This window comes from Bactrocera oleae, chromosome 4 (assembly GCF_042242935.1).
Source record: "Bactrocera oleae isolate idBacOlea1 chromosome 4, idBacOlea1, whole genome shotgun sequence".
Taxonomy (NCBI): Eukaryota; Metazoa; Arthropoda; class Insecta; order Diptera; family Tephritidae; genus Bactrocera; species Bactrocera oleae.
Genome location: NC_091538.1, coordinates 33760805 through 33783579, shown reverse-complemented (window position 1 = coordinate 33783579; position 22775 = coordinate 33760805). Strand labels below are relative to the sequence as shown.

Genomic DNA, 22775 nt, shown 5'->3' with positions numbered 1-22775 from the left:
ATATATATGTTTAGTATTGTAATGACCACCTACTAGAAATCTATTTCCTAGTGAGCTAAAAAAAATTTTAAATTGGCAATCTGTAATTGCAAAACGAGGTGGGCAGTATAAAGCCATCAGGTTTAAGTCACTACTGCGATTTTATAAACGTATTGTTGTAACTTGAAACTGATTCTAATCAAAATTGTGAGAGTAATTTACCGCTACCACTTTTACTCACGGACGGCAGTGGCAGGCAAAAAGGAAGAGGGAAGTGCTGGAAACTGTCACCGACGCAAAACCGTAGGCTCAGCTGATACCACCTATATTTTGAGAGCGCAATGTAAATGAATACTCACTTTTTCTTCAACAGACCGTACGGTAGGATATCTGTGAAATTTGGATTTTTTCCGTAGAAACGAGTCAGCTGATTGCTCTCATGCAACGCAGGGTTGCCAGTCTCGATATTTTGTAGTAATTAAAAAAATAAACTGGATATATTTGAAATATTCTTAAACTAACTCAAAATCACAGTCTTATAAAATTATTTATAAAAAGGTATACCATTTTTAATAGTTGGGTCTTACGTTTGAGCTTTTACATTTTGAAAAATTTTAACTAAAAAACTAAATGTGGGAAATAACATGTATAAAAATTAACGGATAGTAACATTGGTGAAATTAAAACAAAATAGAACAACTGATATATACGTTGCCACAACGGGCATAACTTTTGATCAATAATTTTATATGGTAATAAATTTATGTATAAAATCGCAATGCACGAGTAATTGAAATTTATTGAATAATAAAGCACAAAAATAACTAACAACACTGTGCTTCTCAGTCTTTGTTCTAGAGCGATTATAATTAGCAACAGTTAAATCAATTTTGTGTGTTTATTTAGATGCTTAATCAAACTAGTCGTACCGTTATTATATAACAGTTGCTTGGCACGTTTATTACACTGGACATAAGATCCATTATTCACTTTTTTAAAATAAATCCAGACCAATTTAGTTATAAATATATAAATAATTATAATATAAATATACATAAATTAGTATGACTTTCTTTCACACGGTTTGTTATGATATTATAATGGTATCAGAGAATGTTAATGAATAGAGAAGGAGCAAATGTTAAATGAAATCTTTTTGAGTACTAATTTGTAGTTCCAGATGAGGGAACATCAAAAAATATATCTTCGAAAAAGAAAAATACACCACGCAATGTGCGAAATGCTATAAATAGACACAACGAATATTCCTAAATGAAAAATTGTTGCGCATACCTATTTAGATTTATGTTTTCATTTTCTATGATATCCATAATAAAATAAACATTTAATAGGCTAGTTTTCCAACTTATGTATGTGCGTTGAGTGAGTAATTGCTTATTGAACAAAAAATAACAATATAACAGTGCGGCCGCGTTTTAATTTATATAGGGGCTTAGGTCGTAGGCGTTAAGGAGTTAACCACAATCCGAATACGAACCTATACGTTCGAATCGTAAAATACGTAAAGTTAAAATTTTATTTAATTTTTTTATTTTATTAATTGGAATTAATTAGCATATCTCAATTCAATTACTTAAATAGCATATTTTACTTTCAGAGATAATTAAAATATTTCAGGAAAATATGTTCATATGTTTAGGTTTATTGAATATTTCCTTATTATGCGTATTTACACAAATGTGATAATCACACATACATTCTTAAATACACGTACGCTGATGCTTGCTTCTTCTTGCCCCGCACAAGCAATGACTTTTGTACACACTTTTTGCTTTTTGCGAGTTGAACGATCGAGGGCAAGGAGGGATTGGGGCGCACTGCCACATAATTATTTCACATATATATTTTATATATCGAATTAGTTTAAAAACGATTATAGGTATGAATATATGTGTATTTATATATATATATAATATATATTATATTACGAAAATAATTCATAAATGCATCAGTATTTTTCAATACTCATTAAGCAACATATTAATATATTATGAGCCCTCACTTGACACGCCTCTGTGTATGGTGGCAAGCCAACGAAATAACGGCGAGTTCGCGCAACATTATGTTGTTGAAAAAAACGAAAAGACGACTTTATTGACAAACATACATACATAAAACCGAGCCCGCATACATATTGACGCCAAATTTTGCGCATCGTCGCGGAGTTGACAAAATTTGTTTGAATCGACAATTTTGCGAAAATGTCGGTCGGCTATGTTGTCTCGTTTGTCCTTTTTGCAGTGGTTTGCTATTGAAAGTTGACTTATGCTCTTTTGAAATATTGCGATTACCAATTGGGCTGCATTTTCATAGCGTCGTATTTAGATAAAATGGGCTAAATCGACAAACTATGAAATAGTGATAATAAGTAAACATATAAAAGTACTATATGCAGTGTGCTTAGAGTATATAGAAGTAGTTAATGATTTAATTCAAATTTTTTAATTTAATGCCATTTATAGTCAGAGAATGTAAATGAATAGAGAAGGAGCAAATGTTAGCTGTTCTAAAATGTTAATTACGATGAAGGAACATCGAAAACGCGCAAGTTCGGAAATAAAATTTCACCACAACTATCAGGGTACGAAACGAACTACACCACTCTATAAGCACAATGTATGTACATATATACAATACATATGCACAGATGTTCTTTGATATGCGCATAAACAAAAATTGAAATAATAAAAACGAAAGTAATTGACTTCCGACAAGAAAATATAAATAATGAGGGAAATAATATTAAAATAGAATTCAAATATCATTTAATAAAAAAGGGTTATAAAAAAAAAAAATTATAAAAATATGATAGGATTCGAACCTGGGCAAAATATTTCACGTTGCAATAAAGAAGTACGCTATACAAGCAGTACCACAGACAATATTCTATACGCTTTGTCTAATCTGTGAACAACGACAACAAATTCATTCATAAGGAACGTGCGCTGCTTCAAAGCAAAGTGCGTTCCTTCATAACTCTGCGCCGCGCTATTTTTTCTGTACGCCTGGTAAACCACATTTGGTTTTCATATAGAATTCCTACGCATATGCGAAATTAAGTTTATAAAATGATGAATGAATGAAATTGAGTAAAACGAGAAAAATTCAATTTTACAATTTGACAGCCACCACTGAAAATCCTACCATCCCCCTCGCATTTGTATGTTGCCCACAAGCTGCTTCCTCACAACATTTGCTAAAAATCAGAAATTGAAGAATTTGTCTGATGTTCACTTCAAAAAGGAGAATTGGCAACATGACCTCTTAGCGAGTTTTAATAATATTTATATTTATGCATATTATGCACTATTTATGGCATTAAATTACAAAATTTATATTAAATTGCCATTCATATGAAATCATTAACTACTTCTATATATTCTAAGCACAGTCCATATAGTACTTTTATATGTTTACTTATTACCATTATTTCATAGTTTGTCGATTTAGCCCATTTTATTCAAATACGACGCTATGAAAATGCAGCCCAATCGGTAATCGCAATATTTCAAAAGAGCATAAGTCAATTTTCAACAGCAAAGCCCTGCAAAAAGGACAAACGGGACAACATAGCCGATCGACATTGTCGTAAAATTGTTGATTGAAACAAATTTTGTCAACTCCGCCACGATGCGCAAAATTCGGCGTCAATATGTATGTGAGCTCATATGTATATATGTATGTTTGTCGACAAAATCGTCATTTGGTTACTTTCAACAACACAATGTCTGCGCGAACTCGCCGTTATTTCGTTGGCTTGCCACTATACACAGAGGCGTTCTAACTGAAGACTCTTAGTTATTATTATGTTGCTTATTTTGTATTGAAAAATACTGATGCATTTATGAATTATTTTCGTAATATAATATATATTATATATATATATAAATACACATATATTCATACCTATAATCGTTTTTAAACTAATTCGATATATAAAATATATATGTGAAATAATTATGTGGCAGTGCGCCCCAATCCCTCCTTGCCCTCGATCGTTCAACTCGCAAAAAGCAAAAAGTGTGGACAAAAGCAGAGAATGTTGATGAGTAGAGAAGGAGCAAATGTTAAATGAAAACTTTTTGAGTACTAATTTGTAATTCCACAAGAGGGAACATCGAAAAGTATAACTTCGAAAAAGAAAAATACACCACGCAATGTGCGAAATGCTATAAATAGACACAACGAATATTCCTATATGAAAAATCGTTGCGCATACCTATTTAGATTTATGTTTTCAATTTCTATGATATGACAAATTTATAATTATGAAAAGCCTTCTGAATTAAAAATCTGTATTACCGGTAAAAACCCCAGAATTCATAATAAAATAAACATTTAATAGGCTATTTTTCCAACTTATGTATGTGCGTTATGTGAGCAATTGCTAAACAAAGGATAACAATAAAACGGTGGCTAAGCGGCCACATTTCCACTTTTGTGGTGGCTGAGGTCGTAAGCGGGAAGGGGTTAAGCACAATCCGAATACGAACCTATACGTTCGAATCCTAAATCTCATGAAACTGAAATTTTATTTAATTTTTATTTTATTAATTGGAATCTAAGCATATCATAATTCAATTACTTTAATAGCATATTTAACTTCCTGAGATAATTAAAATATTTCAGGAAAATATGTTCATATGTTTGGGTTTATTGCATATTCCTTTATTAATGCGTATTTACACAAATGTGATAATCACACATACATTCATGAGTACACGTACGCTGATGCTTGCTTCTTCTTGCCCCGCACAAGCAATGTCTTTTGTCCACACTTTTTGCTTTTTGCGAGTTGGACGATCGCAGGCAAGGAGGGATTGGGGCGCACTGCCACATAATTATTTCAGATATATATTTTATTTATCGAATTTAGTTTAAAAACGATTATAGGTATGAGTTTATGTGTATTTATATATATATATATAATATATATTATATTACGAAAATAATTCATAAATGCATCAGTATTTTTCAATACAAAATAAGCAACATAATAATATACTAAGAGTCTTCAGTTAGAACGCCTCTGTGTATAGTGGCAAGCCAACGAAATAACGGCGAGTTCGCGCAGACATTGTGTTGTTGAAAGTAACCAAATGACGATTTTGTCGCCAAACATACATATATACATATGAGCTCACATACATATTGACGCCGAATTTTGCGCATCGTGGCGGAGTTGACAAAATTTGTTTCAATCAACAATTTTACGACAATGTCGATCGGCTATGTTGTCCCGTTTGTCCTTTTTGCAGGGCTTTGCTGTTGAAAATTGACTTATGCTCTTTTGAAATATTGCGATTACCGATTGGGCTGCATTTTCATAGCGTCGTATTTGAATAAAATTGGCTAAATCGACAAACTATGAAATAATGGTAATAAGTAAACATATAAAAGTACTATATGGACTGTGCTTAGAATATATAGAAGTAGTTAATGATTTCATATGAATGGCAATTTAATATAAATTTTGTAATTTAATGCCATAAATAGTGCATAATATGCATAAATATAAATATTATTAAAACTCGCTAAGAGGTCATGTTGCCAATTCTCCTTTTTGAAGTGAACATCAGACAAATTCTTCAATTTCTGATTTTTAGCAAATGTTGTGAGGAAGCAGCTTGTGGGCAACATACAAATGCGAGGGGGATGGTAGGATTTTCAGTGGTGGCTGTCAAATTGTAAAATTGAATTTTTCTCGTTTTACTCAATTTCATTCATTCATCATTTTATAAACTTAATTTCGCATATGCGTAGGAATTCTATATGAAAACCAAATGTGGTTTACCAGGCGCACAGAAAAAATAGCGCGGCGCAGAGTTATGAAGGAACGCACTTTGCTTTGAAGCAGCGCACGTTCCTTATGAATGAATTTGTTGTCGTTGTAATATGAAATACTTAGAAAATAAGCCGCGAGTTCGCTTGAATATTATTGGTCGATGATGGTGCGTCTACGTTTTTTTGTCACTTGCGAATGTTTGATTTTTTGCGAAAGACATATTGAGGTACATACATATGTACATATGTGTACATATATGCAAATATATTTGGACATGCGAATGAAGGAAGGCAATTTCAAGAATATTCACATATAGACATATAAACATTGAAGCAAGTAAACAACAATAGCTGTATGAGTTCACAGATTAGACAAATATGTTCAAATATCGTCTGTGATGCTGCTTGTACAGCACACTTCTTTATGGCAATGTAAAATATTTTGCCTAAGTTCATATCCTATCACATATTTTTATATACTCTTTTTTTATTTTTATAACTCTTTTTATTAAATGATATTTTAGTTCTATTTTCATATTATTTCCCTCATTACTTATATTTTCTTTTCATAAGTCAATTATTTTCCTTTTTATTATTTTAAGTTTTGTTTATGCGCATATCAATGAACATCTGTGCATATGGATGTATATACATTTTGCTTATAGAGTGGTGTAGTTCGTTGCATACCCTGATAGTTGTGGTGAAATTTTATTTTCCAATTTGCGCGTTTTCGATGTTTCTCCATCGTCATTAACATTTTAGTACTGCTAACATTTGCTCCTTCTCTATTCATAAACATTCTCTGAAATTAGTACTCAAAAAGTTTTCATTTAACATTTGCTCCTTCTCTATTCATTTACGTTCTCTGGCCGTTATTTCGTTGGCTTGCCACCATGCACATAGGCGTGTCAAGTGATGGCTCATAATATATTAATATGTTGCTTAATTTGTATAGAAAAATACTGATACATTAATGACTTATTGACGTAATATATGTATATACGTAAAAATATAAATACCAATAAATTCATACCTATAATCGTTTTTAAAATAAATTCGATAAATAAAATATATATCTGAAATAATTATGTAGCAGTGCGACCCTGACCCCTTCTTGCTAGCGATCGTTCAACTTGCTTCTCCCAAAAAGCAAAAAGTGTGAACAAAAGTCATTCCTTGAGCGAGGCAAGAAGAAGCAAGCATTTAAGTGTATTTAATAATGCATGTGTGAATATCACATTTGTGTAAATACGCATAATAAGGAAATAAGCAATAAACCTAAACATATGAACATATTTTCCTGATATATTTTAATTATATCAGGAAGTAAAATATGCTATTAAAGTAATTGAATTGTGATATGCTTAGATTCCAATTAATAAAATAAAAAAATTAAACAAAATTTAATTTACATGAGTTTTAGGATTCGAACGTATATGCTCGTATTTGGATTGTGTTTAACCCCTTCCCGCTTACGACCTCAGCCACCACAAAAGCGGAAACACGGCCGCTAGCCATCGTTTTATTGTTATCCTTTGCTCAATAAGCAATCGCTCACGCAAGGCACATACATAAGTTGGAAGATTGCCTATTAAATTTATTTTATTTTATTATGAATTCTGGGGGTTTTACCGGTAATACAGATTTTTAATAATTATAAATTTTGTCATATCATAGAAATTGAAAACATAAATCTAAATAGGTAAGCGCAACGATTTTTCATTTTCTAATATTCGTTGTGTCTATTTATAGCATTTCGCATATTGTGTGGTGTATTTTTCTTTTTCGAAGTTATATTTTTCGATGTTCCATTATCTGGAATTACAAATTAGTACTCAACAAGATTTCATTTAACATTTGCTCCTTCTCTATTCATTTACGTTTTCTAGTAATATTGACTGAAAAATACTTGTATTATTGAGAATAAAGCGTGGGGTACTTTGTGCCATATTTTTGCAGCGTACCACACGTTTATAATATACAATAACATACAATTATTTTGGTGGTCAATATTTAGATAAGTAGGTATTTAGGGTTTTGATACATACCAATGAAAAAAAGTATTTTAAGTACATTTGAAGCCATTCATTTCCTGATGATGCTTTTAAAGTAGAATTAATTTTTTTTATGTATAAAATACTAAACCTACTAACTATTGTAGATTTAGCTATGTAAGCTAAGGTCTTTAAGTTTACAAACAATGAATAATGTTACAGCACCGCCTGTTACAGCACCGCCGAGAAAAAAACCGGGCCTAGGAGAAAAAAGGTTCCGTCCTCAGAACTAAATTCGCTATTTACTGAAAATTTCGAAAATTAAACCATGTGACAAAATCAGGAGAAGACGACAATTTCCATTACTATTGGTAAAATATGGTCGGTAAAATTGCGCGATCTTGTATCAATTGCCTCTACAAGCTTTATTAACACACATTTTCCTACATTATTTATTTATTAACAAACTACGGGATTTAGTAGCAAGGTCTGCAATTTCTTAGCAGATCCGATTTTTCTTTGATATTTCATTCGAATGTTGCTGAAGATTCTACGGATACGAAAACACCGCGACAGAAATTCAGAAAGGTATGCAAACCTGTTAGAAAATCGAATATTTTAGCACACTAAGGGCAGCATTGAAACTGTTAATTCACAGAATTGCTTCGGCCTTTAGTGAATCAATTTCTTTTTCAAAGTACCGAGAACAACATTCTTGGCACACGAAAAACTTCTAAGTCGTAAATTCTCAAGTTGGAAACGTCAATTTTTACTGTTAGGCTTAGATGTATTTTGCCGATTGTCGCGGATACATTTCGCCCAGAGATTTCTAACGCTAATAAAACACGCTAGAAATGTGGAGTGGGCTCGATTGGGCTGCAATGCTCCTTTGAGAACTCCGGGCCCGGATAGTCGATTCTTTTACTAGATCCTTTAAAGAGTTACTTGTACTTAACGTCTTATAATCGATACACGACCAAAAACACTGGTGATGTATCTTATTTTTTATATTTAAGATTCCTCTCTCCAATGTAGTCCTTTGCATCAAATTTCATTTTCCCGTTGTGGGCATGGCATGACCGATTTTGGCCGCCTTTTTTACTCAAGAAAGACAAACATCCGAGTTCAACCCATTTTGTCATCTGAATAGTATCGAATCGTTTTAGGTGTACAAAAAAAAAATGTCACACGAGAGGCTTATAAAAGCCTCCGTTTTACTTATATTTTAAGTTAAAATGTATACAAATATACATCTATATGCTGCCTTACAAGACTTTTTTGTTGGTACAATAATGTCGAATTTTAAATCTTTTATAGCTGGAGAATCTGCACATTTCGAGGTACAATTTGTTGAAAAACCTGGATTAGTGGTTTGGTTGAAAGATAATAAGCCATTGGAAGATAAACTTGCTGACCGAGTCGTGCAAACAGAAGCAGCGATGAATTCATACCGACTGGACATTAAAAATTGCAGGTAATTTTCAACTAATTCGAAATAATAAAATTCGGTTGATAATGTTTAGTAGCAAAGAATCTGATTACGGATTATATATACATATATCTATATGTTCAAAGTATAACTGGGATTTTAATTTTTTTTAACTGCTTTTACATTTGTCTACATTAATGTTGTCGTCTTTAAAATAGTCCCCAATCGATATAATGCACTTATCCCAATCGTCAAAACACTTCTCAAACTAGATTTTTGGGATAGCGTTTAGCTCTTTCAGCGATGCGCTTTTAATGTCATCTATCTTGTAAAATGATGACCCTTTAAGATTCTCTCTTTTTTTGGGAAATAGGAAAAACTCATACGGAGCCATGTCTGGCGAAAATGGAGGCTGGGGCATCGTTGCAGTATGGTTTTTGGCCAGAAAGTGTGAGCTTTTAACAAACAAAAATCGCCAAGCTCATAAAAATTCGTCTTACTTAGCGGCTGCTACAGACAAAGTAAGCAAGGAATACAGCAAAATTTTATCATACTACAGGGGCATGTATATCAACATAATAAATCTCTCCAAACCTGCGATTTTTATATTCTGAGCAGGGTATATTAAGTTTTCCACGAAGTTTGTAACACCCAGAAGGAAACGTCGGAAACCCTAAAAAATATATATGAACATATAAATGATCAGCATGAAGAGCTGATTTAGCCATGTCCGTCTGTCTGTATACAATATATACGAACTAGTCCCTCAGTTTTCAAGCTATCGATCTGAAATTTTGCACATGTTCTTTCCTTCCTAAGAAACTGATCATTTGTCGGAACGGCCGATATCAGAACGATAAGGCAACAATGTAATCATCGAAGAAACTGTTCAGATCAGATGACTATAGCATTAGCTGTCATACATACATACATCAAGTGCTTGTATTGAAAACTCTTTCATTTGACGAGGTATCTTCACGAAATTTGGCATGAACTATTATTTAAAACTATAATGCCATCTCTGAAGAAATTGTATAGATCGGGTGTATAACTGCCATATTAACTGAACGATCGGTATAAAATACTTGCATGGAAAACTATTTTATTTAATGAGGTATCTTCACGAAATTCGGCACGAGTTATTTTTAAAGGCATCAATAATATAATATTCGGTTTACAAATGAAAACGATAAAAATTTTTAATGTAAACTAAAAGCGGTGTTGGGGAATGTAACTCTAAACTAGTGACCGGCAGTACATTGCCCACTGGCCACTCTTATGTATAATTTTACTAGTAAAAATATTAATGAAACAAAAAAAGCACAGTGTTTTTAATTAAGAACAACCAACAACTGACATATCAAACAAATAGCATATCTATATAAATTTTTCACAAAGAAAAATATCTTTCACATTTAGTATCAAATCGTTTATTTTGCTTACATACATACACACATACTCGTGTATGCGTATGCTTTCGTGCTCTGTCTTGCATGGATAATATAATCCGAAACTCATAGGCTTTTCATGTCTCGCACGAAAACGTTTGACATGGCAGTCAATGTGTTAAAGAGGTTTAATAAAGGTTTATATAAGAAATATCAGGTATTTGTTGCATGGTATAATTTTTTTTTGCTTAACAGTGCCAAATGTCAACGTATACTATATGTACATACATATTTTAGTAAGAATTCTCCGCAAGTGTTATTTAAACTTTAACTTCCGAATAAATTAATAAAAAAATTCTTTTATCCCCCAGAAGCTGAGTCGGATGAACGATCTGAATTAAGTACTTGTGTGAAATTCACAGTATGCCTTCACGATACTTGTCATGGATTATTTTCCAAGCCAACGCAAAAATCTTCGAACAAATTGTTCAGATATTTTATATGCTAGCCATACAAAATGACCGATAAAAATCAAGTTCTTTTATAGAAACATCTTTATTTGTGAAGGGTATTATAGGCACTTTTCATTTTTAAAACATACATATGCCCGTGCCGAGCAAAGCATTTATGCATTACATACAACCGTGCTTTTCCAATTTATGCAATCAGTTTATTTGACGTTTATGAATGCCCTTGTGAATTATCTCAATAACAATATAAATAAATAGTAATGATATGATAAATAAATAAATATGACGATAAAAATTTAATAAATAACATACTTATGTACCCGTATAATTGAAATTCGGAGAGAATTCTTTCATGATTCTATCTTAATAAAATTGAGTGAGCGTGTTTTTCTAATAACGGTGCATCTTTGTGCTTTAAATGAATAAAATCGGTGTAAACTTGTCCTAACCTCATTCAACTATATAACTGTTATAATGACTTAGTGAAGTAAAATAAGTAAAGTAGGTCAAATCAGGTCAATACTACCCCTGTCTCCCATATACCTAATATCTATAAAATTTTCAAACTTCCGATAGGCTTTAGACCGCATAATCGATATATATAAGACATCTTAGCAAAATTAATTGAACGTATAATTCTGAATATACCATAATTTAATGCCGAAAATACGTGAAATTATATTATACTTGTAGTACATATTATAATAATTTTCGTTATTCTAACAAGCCTTATGCCGAATATTTCGGTCAGTGTGTGAGTTATTTATTTATAAAATTGCTTGAATATGTTCTCATGTATCCCTGAGCAATACAATTAATGTCATCAGCCCGCGCCTTTCTCGGCCCTCAATATAGCCCACGTAATTTAATGTAATTTCGACTTTCCACCTGCCTTTAAACTGTTCAGGTTGGGGAAAATGTGCAATATTTTAATGAAATTGAATGGACAAGTTTTCTTAAAAACTTTGTAGTTTACCACTGAATATGAAAGGAATTGGTCCCGACCTTGTTCTAAATACAGGGTGACTCACGAATGGTGGATGAAACAAACCATAATTACTTTTTTTTAATCAATGCGTAACTTTTATTTTTTTGTATTGTACAGCAAATTAATTATCTTTCAAAATTATGGACCGTAAATGACCTCCATGCTCAGCCATGCATTAGGAGAAATACATCCTAATGACCAAAATATTCATTACGGCCTAAAGGGCTTGAAGTCGGGATTCAATTCAGTCAAATTACTGTGTTTTGTTTTGTACACCTCTTGCTTGACATAACCTCATAAAACTAAGTCTGGTGCAGTCATGTCAGGTGACCTTGGGGACCAGCGGAGAGTGGAGTTTTTTATATTAATTTGATGAACCTGCGTACCACACGTTCTGGGTGAAGTTCCGTCTCGTGGATTATTTCTGGATTTGATTCACTCCATATACGGCAATTTTGCTTGTTTACATTTTCGTTTGAATAAAAATGGGCCTCATCAGGCATTAATAGCCAATTTATCAAGTTATTGTCTTCTTCGGCCATTTCAATAATTTTTCAACAAAAGACCAGGCGAATAGACAAATCTAGAGGGTTTAACCGGCTTGATATTTCAAATTTGTATGGAAATAGGTTTGATTCATCATGAAACTTGAATCATTTGTGAAGCATTAGTGCTATTCTCGCTGATCTAAAGGAACAAGGATTAAATGTTCTAAATATAGTAAACAAACTCAAATGGAAAACACAAGGGCCATTAAATATGTTTCTGGCTACCTTTGATACTAATAAAGATGTCAAGAAAGCTTATGAAATTAAATATATTCTTCACTCTGTAGTTCTCATTGAGCTTGTTAGGAATTCTAAACTTATTCCTCGATGCAAAAATTGTGCAATCAAAAACCGTGGTAATCACAAAACTAACAAGTGTCAACCGATTTCCGAAAAACCCAAATACTGTAATTGTGGCGCAACACACCTAGCTGAAACTTTTCGTCCAAATGAGAGTAGTGAAAATACGTTCCTCAGTAATGTTCAACCAGATCATGCAACAATCCGAGCAATCTCCATTTGTGAGCTCAAAAATTAAATTAAAAGGCTTAAAGCTAAGAAAGCATCCGGATTCGATCTAAGTACAGCTTAAGTATTGAACCAGTTGTCAATATGTATGCGAGCTCATATGTATGTATGTATGTTTGTCGGCAAAGTCCTCATTTGGTTTTTTTCAACAACCAATGTCCGCGAGAACTCGCCGTTATTTCGTTGGCTTGCCACCATACACAAAGGCGTTTCAACTGAGGGCTCATAGTATATTATTATGTTGCTTAATTTGAATTAAAAAATTGAAATTGAAATGATAACTATTTTCGTAATATAACAATAATATACGTAAAAATATAAATACACATAAATTCATACTTATAATCGTTTTTAAAATAAATTCGATTAACAAAGATAAATCTGAAATAATTATGTGGCAGTGCGCCCCTAACCCCTCCTTGCCAGCGATCGTACAGCTTGCTTCTCGCAAAAAGCAAAAAGTGTAGTCAAAAGTCATTGCTTGTGCGGGGCAAGAAGAAGCAAGCATCATCGTACGTGTATTTAATAATGTATGTGTGATTATCACAATGTATGTGTAAATACACATAATAAGGAAATATTCAATAAACCTAAACATATGAACATATTTTCCTGATATATTTTAATTATATTAGGAAGTAAAATATGATATTAAAGAAAGTGAATTATGATATGCTTAGACTCCAATTAATAAAATAAAAAAATTAAATATAATTTAATTTACATGAGTTTTAGGATTAGAACGTATAGGTTCGTATTCGGATTGTGCTTAACCCCTTCCTGCTTACGACCTCAGCCACCACAAAAGTGGAAACGTGGCCGCTTAGCCACCGTTTTATTGTTATCCTTTGCTCAGTAAGCAATTACTCAGGCAACGCACATACAATAAGTTGGAAAAATTGCCTATTAAATGTTTATTTTATTATGAATTCTGGGGTTAATACCGGTAATACAGGTTTTTAATTCAGAAGGCTTTTCATAATTTTAAATTATTATCATAGAAATTGAAAACATAAATCTAAATAGGTATGCGCAAGGATATTTCATTTAGGAATATTCGTTGTTTCTATTTATAGCATTTCGCATATTGTGTGGTGTATTTTTCTTTTTCGAAGTTATATTTTTCGATGTTCCCTCATCTGGAATTACAAATTAGTACACAAAAAGATTTCATTTATAACATTTGCTCCTTCTCTATTCATTGATGTTTTCTGATTATATGTCATGGTTGGTGTTGTACGTGTTGCACCACTGATACCAATAAGAGCCACTCGTTTAACACGTTCTAGGTGTTCAGGGAGCGCCCTCCACCAGACAAATACACCATAAAACAGTATTTGGCTTCACTACGGTTTCTTTAAACCAAAGCACAACTTTTATGAGAGACCCCACCGCTTCCCAATAGCTCCTTTACAACAATATAAGATAACCAATACGTAGCTCACCCTCTCCTCAACTTTGGGCTTCTATGATAGCTTCCCATAAAGGATGAGACCCAATCACTTCACGACAGAATGAAGTCGAGAGCCCTCAATGATAAGGGGTACATCATATTAAAGCTCTGAAGTCTAGTTATTAAAGTTTTACATTTTGTTTGTTTGTACATATGTATCAGAACATTTCTGTTGTTGTCCGACATGACTATCTATGATGATAAGATGTCCTCATTATAGAGAACTCAGTTCTGAATATAAAAAATCATATCGAATGATTTTTGTATGAACTTACTTTCAAACATACTGCAGAGAGTACAATAGTTTCAGTCGATCAACGATTGTTTATGTAATTAATTTATTCTTATTATTTATCGAATTAATAAACTTAACTAACAGATAAGTTCATCCCCCACTGTAAAATCTCATATCTCAGTAACTATTCAACCAATTTCAACGAAATTTGCCGCGTAAAATGTATTCGCCATTGAATTAAAAACAAAAAAAATTAATTGTTTTAATAAAATTAAATACATTTTTAAGGGTGTATTTAGATATACATACATAATTGGAAGAACTCACCGTAACAATTTTGAAGAAGGAAGAAGAGAAGTTGCACGAGATCTTCGACGTGGAAGTGGAACAAAGATCATTGTTGCAGTGATTCCGGCCTTTTCCATAGATTAAACCCATAAAAAAATGGTCTAATATAAGACACTGGCAAAATAGCGGCGTTTTTAAAAAGCTGAATTTTACCCAACATTTTGGGGTGTTTTCTACACCTTAAAGTGGTTTAACATTGAGTATGTGTCGGTCAGCGGCTTGGTATTTTTCCACAATCCTAATATAATATAACAACTTCCGCCATTGCACTAAAATTTGTCCCTTTGGTTGAGTTTATCTTCCAATATCGGTATTTGTGACAGATATCTTAAAATATTAGGTGAGAATATTTGTGTTAACATTTTGTTTTTCGGTCCTACTTCATTTTATATATTTTCACGAAATTATATGAATCTTATATTAAATAAAAATGGGTTAAAATGGTATCTTAAATTTAACCATCAGTGCCTTTACATTAAGTAATTACATTTTATTTTAAACTTTAGACTATCATATCTAGAAACGTTACAAAGTTTGAAACTTATTTTTGCTGTAATATTTTTTTCTAGTGAGTCTGATGCTGGTACTTACACTGCAAAAGCTATATCTGGAATTGAAAATGTGACATGTTCCGCCCAACTTGCAGTAGGACAAGGTAAATATAAAATCGGCAAAATGAAAGCATTTTTATTTATAATATTACCAGAAGAAAAATAGGAAAACATAACTTTTCAAATGTCTATACATATAAATTCGTTCTGGGTGTTTTTATTTTTGTTCTATTGAAGTGAATAATTGAAATTTCGAAAAAGTAATTTGAGTTGTCACATATTTACAAACTTTGGCGACATTTGTAAAGTAGTTGCACAAAAAATTACACAGAAAGCAACTGTGATCAGCTAAAATGCCTTGTAAGTGATTTATTTTAAATGTTATTTTAATATTAGTGTTTTATTGCATTTGTGGATTTTTCAACCATTTCATGCAAGAGGACCAGTAAGCATTAAATCCGTAGTGCAAACTGTGCAGAGTTGCCAGTATTTTCGGCATTACTGAAAAAGCACTAATTAATGCATTTGCTATCCCATAGCTTACTTTTGTTCCAGCTTCGGGAAAAAAATAACTATTTCTCCTCTTTTACTGCTCTAATTTGCACTAACTGTTACCAGAGAAAGTTAATGAATAGAGAAGGAGAGAATGTAGATGAATAGAGAAGGAGCAAATGTTAAATGAAATCTTTTTGAGTACTAATTTGTAATCCCACATGAGGGAACATCGAAAAATATAACTTCGAAAAAGAAAAATACACCACGCTGTGTGCGAAACGGAGAAAAGGCTATAAATAGACCCAACGAATGAATAATAGGTGAGCATACCTATTTAGATTTGTGTTTTCAATTTCAAAAATATGACGAAAATTAAAATTGTGAACAGCCTTCTGAATTAAAAATCTGTATTATCGGCAAAAACCCCAGAATTCATAATAAAATAACCTTTGATATGCAATTTTTCCAACTTTTGTATGTGCGTTGAGTGAGTAATTGCTTATTGAACAAAAAATAATAATAAAACGGTGGATAAGCGGCCGCGTTTCCATTTTTGTGGTGGTTTACGTCGTAAGCGCGAAGGAGTTAAGCTCATTCCGAATACGAGCATATACGTTCATATCGTAAAGTACATCAAATTAAATTTTTATTTAACTTTTTTATTTTATTGGAGTCTAAGCATATCATAATTCAATTTCTTTAATATCATATTTTACTTCCTGATATAATTAAAATATATCAGGAAAATATGTTCATATGTTTAGGTTTATTGAATATTTTCTTATTATGCGTATTTACACAAATGTGATAATCACACATACATTCTTAAATACACGTACGCTGATGCTTGCTTCTTCTTGCCCCGCACATGCAATGACTTTTGTCTATGCTTTTTGCTTTTTGCGAGTTGAACGATCGCTGGCAAGGAGGGATTGGGGCGCACTGCCACATAATTATTTCAGATATATATTTTATTTATCGAATTTAGTTTAAAAACGATTATAGATTCATCATCATTAATGCATTAGTACTTTTCAATACAAATTAAGCAATATATTAATATATTAAGAATCCTCACTTGACACGCCTCTGTGCATGGTGGCAAGCCAAGAAAATAACGGCGAGTTCGCGCAACATTATGTTGTTGAAAAAAACGAAAAGACGACTTTGTCGACAAACATACATATTCACATCCATGCACGAGCTCGTATACATATTGACGCCGAATTTTGCGCGGAGTTGACAACATTTGTTTCAAGGGACAATTTTACGACAATGACGGTCGGCTAGGTTGTCTCGTTTGTGCTTTTTGCAGTGGTTTGCTATTGAAAGTTGACTTATGCACTTTTGAAATATTGCGATTACCGATTGGGCTGCATTTTAATAGCGTCGTTTTTAGATCAAATGGACTAAATCGACAAACTATAAAAGAATGATAATAAGTAAGCATATACAAGCACTATATGTGATTTGCCTAGAATATATAGAAGTAATAAAGGATTTCATATAAATGGCAATTTTACGTAAATTTTATAATTTAAAACCATATGTACTATAATATATGAAAATTAAAAACAAAAATATTAAATCGGCAATGACCCAAGTTGGCATTTTTCTCTTCTGGAGTGAACATCAGAAAATTCTTCAACTTCTGATATTGAGTATCACCATGAAGAAGCAGCTTTTGGGGAACTTGTAGAATATGCACCTTCTTATGAATGAATTTGTTGTTGGTGTTATTTGAATGCGTAGATATATGTATGTATGAATAGATTTGTTCTTTTTGTATGAATATATGGCATATTGAAGAGCATATGACGTGTGTACTTACAAACAGACCTTGCCATATTCACCTTTTCATGTATGTAGATATGCATATGCATGAATGAATTTTTTCTTCTTGTAATTATGAATACAAGTATATGGCATATTGAATTGTTTTTGTATGTAGACAAGTCATAGTGCATACAAACAGACCGTGGCAATTCATCAATTCTATTTTTAGCTGCTTTGTACAAACGAAGTGAACACTAACTGGTGGTCAAATCAAAAAATTGTATACTTACCTATGTATTATCAAAACCTCAAATTTTTAACGAATTAAATGCAAATAAATTAATTTTTATTTATTTATATTTTATTAATTAATTTATTATTTAATTAAAATATAAATAAATTATACTTATAGGTATTTCTTAATTATATTAATCTAAATAAAAATCTTAAATGGAAAAATAGAAAACATTGAAAATAAAAAAAAACAAATGCATATAAGTAATTTTGTTATTTAAATTGTAACGATAAAACAAAAAAATATTTTTAATTGCACACGATTTGCGAATTTGCCTCCTCTTCAACCACAAATTCTCACACGATTTTTTCTATTTACATAGATTTAATCAATAATTCACCTGTTTTATAAAACTAGGCTCATGTGCAATAAAACTAGAAAAACTACACTACAACTAAAACTAATTATAACTAATTTCTACATATATTTTAAATACATTTTTAACTACTTAAACCTTCTAAATTAAACTTATTTACACCTGAAAATATACAAAGAAGAGCTGAAAATAGAAGAGCATCTAAATGTGGAAGAAAAATGTATAAAATATTAATAAATTTGTATTAAATATGTACATATGTATATGATACATAACTTACACAAAAAAAACACACCTAATACCTATTGCCTTCAATCAATAGAATTTTAGATTAAAATAATAATAACTTAATCCCTATTTCTTATATATTTCATTTTTTTAGTTTACGCATTTTTCGGCGTTGCACATTATCTTGCCTCTTTTCTTCAGCCAGCCATTTCGCATTTTTATACAACAACACTGTTACTAAGGGCTTTAACAGTTGTTGTCGGTGGACCAAGCATTCGCCAGCTTCTAAAAACCATTCTGGAAAAACGTTTTTAGTGCTATCATCTATGGCATCCTCGATGAGCTCTCAAACTCCATAGTAATGCGCATATTTTCCGAATAGCTCTTTATACCACTTCATCTGTATCCGACAAATTTCGAAAACTCTGTCAGTCGGATTTATTAGTCGCAGATCGGTGCAATCTTTATAGTTCTTAGAGCGTATTAAAGACTCGGAGTGCTTATTTCAATCTCCTTGAGTCTTCAACAGCTCTTTTGCACAGTTATCGCATCTGGACTTCCAGTTTTAGTCCAGAAGTTTTTATTATATCGAGTAACCAGTGTAATACCGCTGTACTTGAAGCTCCGCAGTATTTTCTTCGGTTTCTGCAAAGTGCTCATCGGGAATGTCAACTATATCAATGACATGTTGCTCGGAATCATCGAGGGAGTTATGATCTTCCTCGCTGATATTCCAATCAAGATTCAGGTCGTCATCGTCTTCGCAGTTTGAGCCTTTATTATTAAATCTGCGTCTCAATATTTTCATTGAGATAAGACGAGCGATTATGAATTGAATATCATAGGCCGATGGATGAGTATTTACCCCCTGACTAGCCCTAATTTTATAAAAGAAAGTTTTCTAGCGCGTCTTGTTTTAATTTTCCTAACAATATAAATTTCACATCTTTGTAATTATCAAAGATATCTTTCGATAAATTCATCATTGCTGTCAGGGTTATGATAAACCCTGATAAGAATTGAATATTTATAGTGTTAGGAACCTGGATATTCGAAATGAACTGCAGGTGGTCCTTCAGCCTATCATACTTTGCCGAAGTGTTTCGCCAAATAGGACACCTGAACGGGTTCTTGCTGTTGAGCACCTTGCAATCAAGCTCATCAAACAAGTCGTTCATGCGTTTTACCAACATTTGTGTCGCTTTGGCGCATTTCAATATATATGCATCCGTGCCCAATAACCCCTGCCTGAATGCTATGTCGATGCCAGCTGCTACTGAATTGCTGAGCACCTGTGTAGCTCTAGAAACGCTAATTTTCTCGAAACTATTGGGATATATGTGGGAGGATGTCAACTTCGGACATATTTTAAAATGATGACTTACACTATCAATTGCATACAGCTTCCTTATAACGTTGAAGCTAGCTATGCCATCGATAGTTTTTAAGTCGTGCTTCAATAAATTTTTCCTAACTGACTTAATCAAATGGCAATAGTTATATAGGCAATTAACTTTTTTGCCATTGATTATAACATATGGTTCGGATTTTGTAACTTTTAAATTATTATATAATCGGACATTCACCGGACCTTGATCACAAATGATCGCTTTTACATAGAGTCCTATCATTTCCAAGACTTCAATGTTTTTTTTAAAGATTACATCTAAATCTACTGCGGACAGCTCTCCTTTTGCCACATAATATGAAATTACGTATTTCCAATTAGATGCTATAGCTTTCGCCATGAAAAAGCAGCATTTGCAGGCAATATTTAATTCCCTATTGCCGTCTCCCTTGTCAACGAAACCATCGATGACATCCTTACTTTTGTTATAAACGAGATCTTTTTAATTGTAATTTCATCAAATATAATTACACAGATCCGTTCGTGTTCGGACATTTCCCCAACAAGAGTTTTCAAATTACCTATAACCCTAGGATCAATCCCTGCCACGACATATCTAATTGGGCGCCAGCGCGGTAGAGATTTTGGATGCGCAAACTGAAGATCATCCCCCAAGAAGTTATATGCCTTCGTTGACATATAATTAATATTTTGCGCTAAATTTTTTTGATCTTCAGTGTATGTATTGATTGTACTGACAATCATCCTAGCAAAATTTATTGCATCCTCAGTAGCATCTTTGGATGCAATAATTGTCCTCTTCTCTAATTCAAATATTTTTTCTTTCAAAATCCTATTCTCCTGCCTGAGCGCATTCATGCGTTCATTTTGCTTAAGGGCATTCTGCTGATAAGCCCGCACAATCCGAGCGCAAGATTCGCGGTCACATTTTGAGGAATCGAGGTTGAAGGAAACACTATCTTGTTTACGCTTCACCTGGAGATCCGAATATAATTCGAATTCCTCAAAACTTAAATCTTCCCCCGCTATCTGATTCCTACGTGAGTATTGCCGTTTAATAGGCAGAAGGACCCTGTTTGAAAAAAAGCTACTGGAACTGCCTGCATTTTCGTAAAAAAATATTTTATGCTTAGGGATAACTCCTTCCTTAAGTCTATTATTTGTGACATAATTTGCATCAAAATGAATTTTTGAAAACAACTTTTTACGGTCGGAGTATGATGCACTTATTTTTAATGCTAAAACCCAGCTGTTGAAGGCAATCTCATCTTGGGGGAATGAAAAAAGGATTTTTTTTCATTCGAGGGACATCCTTCAACGCAGCAGGTTCGACTTTCCGTTTTCGATTGAGGAACAATATCAATCGTATTTCCTATCATATTAATATTATATATATTTAATATATGTATTAACATAATTTGTATTTAAGATAATATTTCTATTAATAACAATAATATAATATAATATATACGTACTTGGTTAAAATAATTAATAATATTTTATATTTATATACATAATGTGAATATACACAAAATGTCATTCGAACTGAATGCCCCCAACAGCAAACAAAACGAATACATATACCCCGATAGGCACACATACATACAATACATACGTGCATATATGCTGCATCAATATATATATATATATATAAAATCACCGCAAAAAGATTATTATATTTAAATTTGTTACTTACCAAGATTTAGTGTGGGTACAGCTCCAATTCTCAATTTTTTAGCCCCCATTGTTTTTTCTGCGAAATGCGCAGCACAAACAAACGTGTTTGAGGGGGCTATGGGTAAATTGTCGAACCCCAAGTTTCGCCTCCATATACTTAAGTGCCATTTGTTCATTTTTTGGCCAAATGAACAAAGTGCACTTTCCACTGTCATTTTCACACTCGCGCACACAACATTTTCGCACTCGCGGCATTTTTATAAATTTTTAAATTAAAATTAAAACCGATTTAAAATTTTACTCCCGCACCACAAGAAGCTTTTATTATAACTGATGGTTTGGAATTTCGTTTCTCTCTTTTACTATTCTTTCTTTTATATTTTCGCACTTACCCAATTTGAATATTTTCTCAGTTAACACCCAGTCAAGTCATGAGAAATTTATCCAACAGGTACATCAATAGAGGAGAATACCTCCCTCTTCTGATCTAGTTAGAATTTTTGCAATTTGCCAATGGTCAAATCCCACCCACATGCCAAAAAATTTAATAACAATTTATATTTTTTTTATTTATATTCCTTTTTTTAAACTATATTTTAACTACTTTACTACTATTTATATTTATTTATTAAAACATATAATATATCCTACATATGTATATACTTGGGTACATATGCACATTTGATTCTAACATTGAAATTAAATTTTTTCTCCTTTTCTATTTGGATGCAATTTCAAACCAATTCACAACTATTTTGCATGATTTTGATTTGCATTAATTGGATTTTCTCTTCCTTTATTTTGGCGCAATTTCACACCAAATATTAGCTGTATTTCTATTTTGGCCGTTAAAATATGACCAATCAGGTGCATACTCTCTTTCGTCAGATTCTATCATACGAT

At 32.3% G+C, this 22775-nt stretch overlaps 1 protein-coding gene across 8 annotated transcripts in view; it reads left to right on the top strand.

Annotated features, from left to right (window-relative positions):
• Nucleotides 1–22775, top strand: part of Obsc (Obscurin) — a 358871-nt gene that overhangs the window by 154535 nt on the left and 181561 nt on the right. For all 8 annotated transcript variants that reach the window (XM_070108137.1, XM_070108138.1, XM_070108141.1 and 5 more), the window contains 2 exons: nt 9096–9252; nt 15735–15820. In XM_070108137.1, the coding sequence (XP_069964238.1) occupies nt 9096–9252; nt 15735–15820 (243 nt within the window). The remainder of the gene's footprint in view (nt 1–9095; nt 9253–15734; nt 15821–22775) is intronic.